The sequence below is a fragment of the Strix uralensis genome, chromosome 20, assembly GCF_047716275.1.
Source record: "Strix uralensis isolate ZFMK-TIS-50842 chromosome 20, bStrUra1, whole genome shotgun sequence".
NCBI lineage: Eukaryota > Metazoa > Chordata > Aves > Strigiformes > Strigidae > Strix > Strix uralensis.
Window position 1 is genome coordinate 4,567,268 of NC_133991.1, and position 12,007 is coordinate 4,579,274.

Genomic DNA, 12,007 nt, shown 5'->3' on the forward strand with positions numbered 1-12,007 from the left:
CAGCAAAGCTCCTCAGCCTCCTGTCCCTTGCCCAGGCTGCTTTTGGCCCTGGATTGCAACCCCTGGACTCGCTGCCTGGCCAAGCCATCCCCATCGGGGGACACCCTCACTCGCAGCCCACCCGCTCCCATGCTGGGAATGAACCAAGAGCGTCGGTTCTCTGCGGACGTGAGGTCTCGGTGCCGGTGCCCCCGTGGCGCTGCCGGCCCGGCACAGCCCACCCAGCGTTGGTCAGGGTGCCCACCCACCCACCTGCTCGTGCCCTTGCAGCGCCGACACCAAGGGCAGGAGGCATTGACATTCCCGTTGGGTCCGCACAGTGCAAAAGTAAACTTAACGACATTATCTGCCGATCTGGTAATTAATACCCTGGATGCTTTTTATTGGAATGAGTGAGGGCCAGGACATGCCGGGGGTTTTAATGAAGAGCTGTGCTGGAGAAGCGCATCCCCCTGGTTTCCCCTGCAAGGGGCTGTGCTGGGGGGGTGTCCAGGGGGCTGCTGTCTGCATGGGGTGCCTTGTGCCCTGTGTCGGGTGCCCCTGGGCTGGGCCCAGCCCTGCACCCCCCTCTCCCTCCCCATGCACTACAGCTAAGCGCCACATTGGACCCCACTGGGTTTTTTTTAAATGAGAGGCTTTTAAGATCTTTAAATATTAGGCAAGAAGTGTTTTCCCAGGCTCTCGCTGTGCCACACTCCGCAGCACCCGTTCGGGGCAGGGAGCAGGCAGAAACCCGCTGCCCTACAGCGCCAGGGACGCCAGGACCGTTTCGCTCCAAAACTGCTGTATCTTTCGTTGATCCCACTGCTATTTTTAATACAGATGCCTTATTGAGATTCAAATGAATGTTTCAAATCCTCGCTCCTTTGCATAATTCTTTTTAATTAACACTTCAAAGGTTTGAACACAAGATCCATGCTATTTCCCTAACGAAGTTGACTGAACCTCCTTTCCCCCAAAGCTCCCCTGCCACGTTTCCGAGGGCTAAAGCTGGGGACAGGTCTGGCCTCATGTCCCCAGCGTGGGGGGATGATGACGTTTGGGATCAGGCTCTGCAGAAATGGGAGCTAAGGGAAGAGAGGGGGTCGATGGCTGCAGCGGTGGGCAGCGGCTGCTGTGCCGTCACCCACCGCCCTGGCCAGCTTGGCACGCACCAGGCAGAAAAAGAGCCTGAGCTTGGCACAGAAATCGTGGCGTTTGAAGTGAATATGGTCAAGGCCAGTGCTCCACCATCCCCTGCCCCAGCCCCAGCTGCTGCTACAACACAGCCTGGCCCCCCCAGGTCAAATGAAACCTCCCCAAAAAGGAGCACCCTGTCTCCAGGGTCACATTTTGGTCACATTTTCAACCTTCTTGGCACCCAAAAGGCCCAGAGCCGCCTTTCTTCCTTCTGAAATCGTACTTAAAAGTTGAAATTGTCACACAATTACATTCACTAATAACAGCTGGAGCTTTTCCTCAGCTTTCCCGAGAGCTGGGAACAAGGCAAAGCCCCAAGGATCTAACACAGACACAGGAGAGAAAGCAGCAGCCCAGGTCCCCATCCCACCTTCCCCCCATCTCTGTACCCATGGGGTCGCACTGTCTTGAGTGGGAGCAGCCTCACTTTGCAGGATCGGGACCCTGAAGAGCAGCGTGGTGCAACAAACGGGGAAATGAGCTTCAGTTTTAATTCCTGCAAGTGCAGAAATGATTAGACACAACAAAATTGTATAATTAGCAGGATTTAATAAAAGACTGTCCCAGACATGCAAAAGAAGTAGGTTAGACAGTGGCCTTTGTTCAGCTACAAAAGACGTTAATTTGCAAATACTCTTAATATTCATTTTTTGTTGTTTAGACTGATATTTTGAAAGTCTCCGATAAAATGAGAAATCTGGACTAAGCATTCCAGTTGCATTTCCAAGCGCAGGAATCCAGCTTTGATGTTCCCCTTGATAACATCTTTTTAGAGCCTTGACTGCATCAAATTAAATTCTGATTACCCTGATAGTGCAATACAGCTTCCAAATGTATTCAGGTGACTTTTTGTTCTGGAAGGAAATTAGCTATTTTGACAAGGATGCTTGTTAGGCAGCAAAGAGATGGGGAGGAAACAGCCTTGCCAGGGAAGCAGCACGTTCCCAGCCCCAGTTCCAGCACTGGGGCTGCTGGGCTACGGTGCCCCTTCAAGCTGGGCTCACTGGTGTTGGGGCTGCAGCAGGGAGGGGACATGGGCAGCCCCTGCAAAAGCAGAACTGGTGGCCCACAGGTCTCCCAGCACCAAGCGGAGACCTGGTACATCCGCCCCCTCCAGACGGGACATCCCAAAGGGACGTGCCCTTGGGTGGCAGGTCCTGGGGCAGCACGGACCACGGGTGGCTGCAGGGTGTGTGGTTAGAGCAGGGCAGCCCCAGCGATGCAGAGATGTCCCCTCTGTCTGCGTCCCCACGCAGAGAGGCCACTTTGTGTCTCATCCCTACCTCACCCCTGGATTAAACCCATCCCCAAAGCACCCATCCAACTCTGGGCACGAGCGCAGCATCCCAGGGGAACGAGGCCGCTAACACAGATGAGGAGGGATGTCCCACCCGTCGCCTCTTCTGAGCCACCCGTGATGCCCAAGGAGCAGATCGGGATCCCAGTGCCATCCTCACCCCAGCCATTTTCATGCAGCGGTACTGTTCCCTGGCCCAGGCTCTGCTCCTTGGCTGGATGCTAGGATGAAAATAAAGTGCAAATATTATCGTTGGCAGAGATTACCAGCTCCCCCACTGTGATTTAGGCATCTTTAAACTTCATGTTTTATTAATCCTTACCGTACGATTAACGGCACCGAAATGTGATGTCTGCAAACAAAGGCATGTGCTACAGTGTTATCTCTATGAGATACCGGGGCTTGGGCACTTGATTGTAAATATGCACGTTGATGAATTATATAGTGGAACTACATAAAAGATGGAGCTGGAGTGCCCCTGCCCTGGGCAGGGACATGGTGCTCATGGCCTTTGTCTCCCGCCCCGGGGCACCCAGCCCCTGCCCAGAGCCCAGGGAAGGGCTGGCTTGATGGAAACCTCAGTGTTTTCTGCCAGCTGTACTGGATAAAGCCTCCTGTCCCCAAACCCTGTCTTTTCCCAGGTGCGTCTCCCTCCAGGAGTGTGAGCTGCAAAAAAGGACTTGTTTGGTGACCTCACAGCCAGCGTGGGGACAGCTCGTCAGCCACCACCAGCGTGTTCCTCCCCCTCGCTGGCAGCCTCGGCAGCGAACAGGGGACTGACCGATGGAGCAGAGGGTCACAAAGCTCCTCGAAGCAGCTATTCAGGGCCAGGGCCAAGCCACGACAGTGGGATCACACATGGGAGCCACCACCCGGCTCCCCACACCAGGGTTGGATGGGAGCAGATCCCACCCTCCAACATCTTAGGACCTGATGTGAGTGAGCAGCAGCAGCCTTTGAAAGCAAAGCGCAGGGAAAATACCAGCTTCAGCAGGTCCCTGCCCAGCACCGCTGCTGGGCTGAGCCCAGATGGACCTTCCTGGGTCTGGAGATTTCTTCCAAATTTAAATATTCTCCTTCCAGCCACTGGAGGACAGTGAAGCACAGGGCAGCAGCAGATGCCATCAGCACTGGCTCTAGAAATAAGCAGCACAGTGACCCAGGTTCTTGCCCGTCCTGAGACCCTGCAGCGTACAGGGCCAGGGAGCTGGTGAAGAAACAGAAAATCTCACGTTATTTGGTTTTGACAGCATCTCTTATAGACCTTGAAAAAACAAAATAGCAGGATATCACAGACCACACTGTACAAACCATGTTACAGCTCTGGAATAAGGCTTCATGGCCAGTTTTCATGGTGCTATTGTCAGTCACCTGTAATTGCCTTGGGGCCTCACTCTGGAATCAACCCCACCACCTGCAAACCTCAGCAGCTATTTGGAAGGAGTTTAAAACTTTCAGGTAATCCCTGGACAATTTTAAGTCCAGGAAAAGAAGCGGCCAAGAAACAAGGAAAAAACATTCCATTTTTTTCCTGTATCTGGCAACACTGGGAAACCCCTGCCTTTCTGTAAAGGGTCTACAGCCCACGGGTGCAGGAAAACACAGTGGGGAAGGGATGTTTCATTGCTGTACGGGGTGCTGCTGAGCCAGGGCCAGTCAAGGAAATTCCCAACTGTACCATGATACTGTACCATGAAAAAGCACCATGCCCTGGAGTAAATTCCCCCAGCCCTGCCCCATGGGGGACAGCGTAACCCCATGATGCTCAGAGCATCCACAGGGGCACATGGTGGAAAGATGGAGGAAGAGGGGTGGGATGCTGGGCTGGGGAGCAGCGTGGCTTACCCAGACCCACACGTGGGGCTGGCATCGACCTGGCAGCAACTGCAGCTCCCTCCTGGGACTGACCCACAGCAACCTCCCTGTCCCTGTGCTCTGAAGGGCTGCAGTGAGGTGGAAGGGATGAGGATGAGCCAAACACCATCTCCACCCCTGCAAAATCAAGGTGGCACCACTCAAAGGAGTAGGTGCCAGTGTCGAGGTGAGGGAAGGTGGGTCTAGCACAGCACACTGCAACACTCCTCAGCTCGGGGTGTTGGGGATGTGCCAGAGAGGGATGGGGGAGATTAAGACAGGGAAAATAATCATGGATTAATAAATAGCACCACCACTGTGCAGCTCAGGAGATACCCGACAGCAGCGGGCAGGGAGAGCTGCCCAAGGAGGCAGCCGATGTTTGGTCCTCACCCCCGGCACAGGGTGCAGAAGAGGGAACATGGGGTGCTGGCTCCTGGTGCATCCCAGGCCGGGGGTCTGCGGCCTCGGGGGTGTTTGCCCAAACGCTGATGGCTCCAGGTCCCTGCTGGGGCTCAGGGCGAGAGGGACTTGCTAAAGCCCCCCCCCAGCAATTTCCATGAGGACTTCAAAACACCCTCAACACACCCCCAGCGGCCCCGGGGTGCCCGACTTCAGCCACAGATTTTATTGTTTAGTAACGAGCTCACCACACCAGCAAGCCAGGACAGGGGGGGATGGTACATGGATACATATCTGTAGTAGTTACACAGACTGAGATTTGTACAGCTTTTGTACAGAGGAAGAAATAAAATGAATCAAATAACAAAATAGACATTAGCAGTCAAACTTTTTTTTTATATCATACTAACAAAATCTGATAGCCAAAAAATGACTAAGCTACAAAATTGTAATACATACTGTACGGGTAAAAGGTTATCATCCATTTATACATCTAGTATCATCTTTATTCTGGTAACTTACATGAGGCCTATAGGATCTTAGTGTATTAATAACTCCCTACAAGATAGTGTTGAGCTGCTAAAGCTGCCGAACAACGGAGTATGGGAATTTTTGTTAAGACTTTTATAGTGTCATTTGCATCGTTTTGTTTTAATGAAACCCTCATGCATCTCCTACTGCAAGCCAGAGGAACTGCTGGTGGCTGGGGGGAGGCGAGAGCTGTAAAGCCTTGGCTGGTATCTCGGCACCCGCACGGTGCTGCCCCTTGCTCCAGCTCTCTGGATGCTGCAGGAGGGATAAAGCTGAAATCACCAACCAAGCCTGATTCTTTTCCCTTTGGTCTAAGAGGGTCAGAAATCACTAAACACGGAGCAGTCTCCATTCCAAAGACTTTTTTCACTGGGTAATGTCTCAGCTTTCAGCAGAACAGCATCACTCACCATTGGGGTAACGCAGCCGGCCTCGCGGGCTGGGCTCACAACCGGGCTGCCAGTCCTGTCCTTGGTGCCGGGGGCTCCAGCAGCATGCGAGCTCCTGCTCCCCACCCTGGGCTGGTGCTCTGAGGCACGATGCTCGGGACTCGGCTCCAGAGGCAAAACCAGCATGGCACGCACGAGCTGGGAGAGCGGCTGGCAAGGATGCAGCCCCCCCCCCCCAACTCTCAGGGATCGAGATAAGAGCAAGGCTGAAGCCAAAGGGGGAGAGAAGGCACAAACAGGAACCAGCCCCTGACCAACAACAGGAGATGGGTGCATCAGTGCTCCAATGCCCTTGAAAATCTCCCCCAAAGAACCAAGCCAGTAAGACCAAATATCGTGAAGTACTTTATACACCACCACATAGGCAAAAATAGCACTTAAACTTACAAATAAATAGAGGGGCTGGGGAATCTCCTCCTTGTCCTTTCCAAGTTTGTCCCTAGTTTGGTCTCTTACAACCTCAGAAGGGCAGCCAGAGGCAGGTGCCCTTGGGAAGCCTGTGACAGTTTTGGAGAGTGAGGATGGGGCTGGTGTCCAAACCCCGTCCTGGCCACTTCACAGAGGGTTGAGCTGGAACCCCGACAGGGCGTGTGATAGCATGTCCTGCTGGCACTGTAGTCAGTCTTGTTTGGGGAACAGCTCCCATGGACCTGCACCCAAAAGCAGGTGGGGACACAAGGGCCTCGCTTCGCTCCACCACCCATTTCGGGAGAGTCCTGCAACACAGAGACCACAGAGCCTCTGTAGAAAGCCAAGTCCTGCCAGCTCCCGGCTGACCCTTAGGGACCAGCACAGCTATTTACAGCCAGAGGAGACCATCAGCACTGACTTTAAACCTGCTCTGACCTATGGGCTGCTGTTCTGCACTGCCACCAGAGCTGACCAGGAAGAGCCACGGGTCTGAGCTGCTCACAGGGGATGGTCCCTGGGAGGAGACAGGAGCCAGAGACTCCTCCAGCCTGAACCACTGCCATCTGACAACTTCGGATCTGATTAACAGAACTAAATACATGGTCCCCATAACCGTTCCTGGAGGATCCTGCCCTGTGCAGAGTCAGAGGTTCATCAAGGTAGGCAGAAAACACACACATCTTTCCTCTGTAGATGAAGGCCACAAATCACTAGCAGACCTATCAGGGAAAATAAGTTACAAACCAGAATGGGCTCTCCCACCTGGAGGTGCCCGGGAAGCCCTGGGCCTGGAGACAGGCAGCACTGCAAGCAGACCTCTGACAGCTCCACTCAAGCCAGCAGCAGCTGCAGGAGTGACTTCAGAGACCATCCAGCCAACAGGAGAACGATGGGAAACACCAGCCCTAAATTCTGAAAAACAGCAGCTCTCAGTGAGGTATCACTGTCACAGGCTGTAACAACAAACACTCCCTCTGGGACTCTCCTAAATCACTTAGGAGATGAATACATCAACCAGGAGGATTCTGGAGGCCACTCCTATGATCCCCTGGGAAAGCCTCAGAGCTAGGCAGAGATGTGGCAATCTTCCTGGTGATTAGGTCAGAGCTGAAGAAACACTTCTACAAGACAGGATGGGATCCTGCTTGAATTATTTCCAGCCAGTTAGACCCCAAGCTCTGGCTCCCCCTGCCATGCACCAGATTTAAGCTGTGTTTTCTGACCTGATTTACTCCCCTGAAGTCACCTTCCTCTCTCATCCTCCCTTTGAACAGAGGGAGATCACCAATCCTGCATGAAGTGAGCAGGGTCCAGTGTTGTATCATAGCCCAGATTCAGCAACATTCTCCTTATGGCAGAATTGCAGCCATGAAGCCCAAGTCTTTCCCAGGTTGCTTCTGACTGCCCATTCTTCAAGGAAGTAGGACTCTGGAAACCCATTATGAAAAAGTAACACAAGTTTGTAGGAAAGCAGGGCAAAAAGGAATGAAGCTGACATGCCGTGATGTTCATCTGCCTGTGGCCTGGCTCACATCTCTCTGTGGCCTCTTCTGTCTTACCCTCTTTCACACATGCCCCATCGTAACACAAGAGCTTCTGAAGACTGGAGGAGTCAGGCACTAACTAGGGGAAGCCGGGTAAAATATTGCTGTGACTCTTCCCTGTGGTACTGACCAGTAAATCTGAACTGGATTCTGACACCTTTAAGAGCTTACTGCCCCCTTCCTCCACCCTACTGTCCCTTGGGAGCTGTGGTGCAAAGTTAAAGAGAAGAGTAAAGCCTTTAGAAGGAGGAATAAGACCTTTTGCCGGGGCCTGCCCTGCTGTGTACGGACACAAGAGCTGTGTGGGCTCCAGTCTTGGACTGTTTCTGCTCCAAATGCTCGTACTCAGGTCACGCACAGAGGATTGCTGTACCCCTCAAATACAGACAGCCACTACTGCATGAATGCTCACAGTAGCACCTTCACCTCCTCGTTCCTGGTAGTAGGGGGTAGGCATCATACTAAAGAGCCAAGGATAGCTCTGCAGAATGGCCAGGCAATCCCCAATTAGCTGTTAAATTAAACAGGCAAGGGGGGAACCATCTCCTCAAGGCATCTGTCCCACACTGACTGCAGCCAGGATAGAGCTCTCAGGCCAGCAATTCTGAGATCCAGCCATCTGCGGAGTCCTGTGCTCCAAAAAGACCCCACAAAGCACACACGAGTGAGGGGGACCAGGCTGGGCAGCCTGGCTGTGGCCCAGGGCATTGGCAGGCCTGCTCAGCGATCCCTCTGCACCACGTGTGCCTGTCCCCAAACTCAGAGCCACCACAGCTCCTTCCCCAAACTGCAGTGGGTGAGAAACAAAATAAATATCCCTCTGAAATCAGATTATTTCCCACGACATGCTATGACACAAATACTAAGTGCAGCCTCCGTGCTCTAGAACAGCGATGTCTTCTACAAGGTGAGGAGGGAAACGCGTCCCCACGCCCCGCCTTCCTCAGACTACACGTGCCAGCGTGAACAGTCAGCCCAGAAGGTTTCGCTCGCTTGTGCAGGTCTTCCAGACACCAGGGTGGGTGGAAGGGGAGGGACAGCTCACGCGGGAAATGTGCAGCCTCTGGGCACGTGCTTTGGAGTCGAACATCACAAGCAAATCCCTTTGCAGCTCCTGTGGGGTTACTGGGACTTGCTGACACTTCAGCCGCCAGTCGGGGCAGCTGTTGTCCAGATCACGTCAGCTGGTGGGACAAGGGCAGCTCAAGCAATACAAATTCCACAGTCAAAACCAATACAAGTAAGAAACCAAACCCAGAGAGACCTTTCTGCTCCCTCCTGGAACAATGGCTGTCTTGGAAAACTGGACTCCAGGATTGTCCTGATTACATCAGTTAGTATATTATAAACATTGTCCTGCTTTAAAGTGAAAATACTGTGTCTGGTCTTTTGGAGGTGCTAAAGCCAGATGCGGTATCGTTTTTCCTGACTGTGCACAGGAGCCGATACTGGCGCGAGATGATCCTTTTCACCTCTTCTCTATCAGAGCTTCTCCTGGAAGAAAAGAGACCTTGTTAGGCAAAATGAGGGCAAGTACAGAGGTCTCTTTATAGAAAAGGAAACTGAGGCATGGAGTGGAATGACACCAGGCCTGCCACATCCTGACCCCCCTCTCTTCCCATTAAGTCACATTGCTTCTTCCTCTGGCTGCCCATCCTGCCTGTGAGGAGAGGAAGCCTGAGGCTACAGGTCTTGCCCCACATCATGAAAACCGTGAGAGACCAGGACAGCACATCCCACAGACACCACCCATGCAAAAGGGAGAGCAGAGATCTGAGACCGAGCAGGTTCTGGCTGGGGCTGCCAGGAGAAGAGTCATACAGGCACTGAGGGGAAACTCCCTTCCCACTGCTTCTCCCAGAGCAAGCACTCATTGCACGTCGGTGTGCATCTCACTGGCACCTTCCTGATGGCTTCAAGTGTTTTAATGGTAAGGTGAGGTTCCCACCATGCTTGGGAACTGGAATTGTGCAAAGCCCCTTGCTTTCGCTGTGGGAGTGACACAGTCAAGTTTTGCTGGCAGAACTGCCTCCATCCAAGAGCTGTTCCCAGCACAGGAAGCAAGAAATCACATCAAGTAGTCACTGTTTTGAACAACATTCTGCATATAACTTACCTCTTGCTTGTGGGATTTATCCTGCTGGTGAATCCCGTTAGCAGACCCAGAATTTCCAACAGTCTGCAATGGAGAACGGATGATACTTACTGGAGAGGGACACAGAGCCTACTGGTTTTGCCTACAAGTGCTGAAGTCTGGCAGGACTGCCATCTCCTTCCTTAGCAGCCCACTCCACACCAGGAAAGGAGAATGCAAGAATCCCACCCCACTTTTGGCAAGAAGCTTCCTGCTCTCTGCACCCTGGCCCAATACCCACATGCCGGATTGCATCCTTCCCAGCTACAAAACATCCCCAGAGCTCCTTATGGACACAGACCCACTCTTCACTTCTAAATCCTGATAAACAAACCCTCAGCCAAGGGCAGCGTTAGCTACAAACCACAGCCCAGTGAACATCCCAGCAGTGAAAAGGACATTTACCATTCCCCATTTCCTGTCTCTGGGGACAAGTCTGGTAGCCAGGACAGGCTGTTCTATCTTTAGAAAGCACAAGAACTTTTAAACATTTATAATGTTTCTTTAGCAGGGATAATATAGAGCCCTTCAGCTTCAAAATGACAATACAACTGGCACAGACAACAGAAGAAAGCTGCAGCCTGAAGTCACAGTATGCCAGATGTCGGTTGCTTGGGTCTTGATCATTAGATCCACAGTTGTTGGTGAATTGCTGATGGCAGCAAAACCAGGTATTATGGGGAGACAAGACTGCAAGGTTTAAAAGTCATCATTAGAGGAATCCCTGCTATCCAGCTTCCATTCTTACCATGACCATGAAAGGTGCGTAATCAACCCTACGGGACAGAGGTTTAGTTCGGGCAGGAAAAGCAGGCAGAGATTCAAACTGAGCTCTGCTTTGAGAGCCTGGCTTGTTTGCCAGGCAGCAAATCCCACCTGGATGGATGGCAAGAATAGTGCTGCTGTAGCGACACATCCTTGGGGTCTGCACCCACTACAACAGGCAGTTCAGAGCTTGTGTGAGGCAACATATCCTGCCCTGGCTGCAGCACACCCAATCTGTGCACTAAGCAGCTATCAGATACCAGGAATTAGGTTTGAAATTTGGTCTCAGTACATGGTCACGATAATGAACAAAGTGGTGTAATTCACTTGAAATTAAATAAAAAAGCTCCCAGAGCAATCAGTGCAAATTCTCCAAGAAAAGGCCTGAGCGGCAAATCCTTGTCATTTCCTGCAAAGCTGTGAGATCAGGGTCTCCCAAGGCATGGAGAAGGCAAAGATCCTCTTCCTCTATTACAGGAGAAATACTCCGCAGCTGCAGGCACAGAAACAGCAAGGCAGCAATTACGCAATGATGAGACGAAGACACGGTGCCATCACATTCCCCGCTCCTGCACCTCCTTGTTCAACAGCAAGGCCAGCCACACACCCCAAGGGCTGCAGAGCACAAGGGCTAAGCCTGCGAAGGGAGAGCAGCAGCAGCTTGTAGTAATTAGAGATTTCCTCCTCGAGCGTGCTGCAAAGTGAAGACTTTACAGACAAAGGGAGCGCAATGCCAAGGCAGATCCTGGGCAACAGCCACAGCTGTCGGAGAGGAGATGGGAGGTCAGAAGGTAGTGCAGAACAGGTCACAGCAGGAACGGGGCTTCTGGGGAAGAACCATCACTTCCCTAACTATTGCACCAAGGTCTCTTTAGGCCAGCAATGTCCTCAGGCTCAGCCTGAAAGCCCCGGTTAACAACTCCCCTTCACAAGGGGAAGGATGAACAGATATCACACCAAAGCTAGGGAGCTTTGATCCAGTCTTCCTTGTAACTAGGCACTTGAAAAATCTGACATCAATAGAAGTTTGAAGCCTAGCTTCCCGCAATAATCCTCCCTCTGTCTCTCAGCACCACGGTTTGTAGTTGAAGGCATAATACTATCTTGTCGTATCTCTACGATTTCTTAAGCATGAAAGTATCAAAGTAATACCAGGGATAGATTAGCTGACCTCATAAGGTCCATTCCAACTCACTTTATGTAAGATTAGTTATTTTCTACAGTTGGGGAAGAAATAATAATCACCTGCACCACCTCTGGAGACAGGAATGTGAAAGGGAAGATTTCCTTTTCTCAAGGGGCTTAGCATTAAGGCAAACGGAGAATAACTTTCCCCACCCCTCCCATAGCTTCCAACAGATGAGGTTGTCATGATGCATTTTCGTTTGACACGTAGCAATTACAGCAGAAGCTAAAGTCACTCTGGAGGTACTGACAGGAT

General features: G+C 52.0%; 1 protein-coding gene across 5 annotated transcripts in view; it reads right to left on the minus strand.

The window, feature by feature from the left end:
• Nucleotides 1–4,943: 4,943 nt before the first annotated feature.
• The window catches only part of CLIP2 (CAP-Gly domain containing linker protein 2), a 79,992-nt gene continuing 72,928 nt past the window's right edge, over nucleotides 4,944–12,007 (minus strand). For 4 of the 5 annotated variants that reach the window (XM_074890551.1, XM_074890554.1, XM_074890550.1 and 1 more), the window contains 2 exons: nucleotides 9,784–9,846; nucleotides 4,944–9,161 (listed from right to left, as the gene is read on the minus strand). In XM_074890551.1, the coding sequence (XP_074746652.1) occupies nucleotides 9,150–9,161; nucleotides 9,784–9,846 (75 nt within the window). In that variant the 3' untranslated portion in view covers nucleotides 4,944–9,149. The remainder of the gene's footprint in view (nucleotides 9,162–9,783; nucleotides 9,847–12,007) is intronic. The other variant, XM_074890553.1, reaches the window with a different exon arrangement.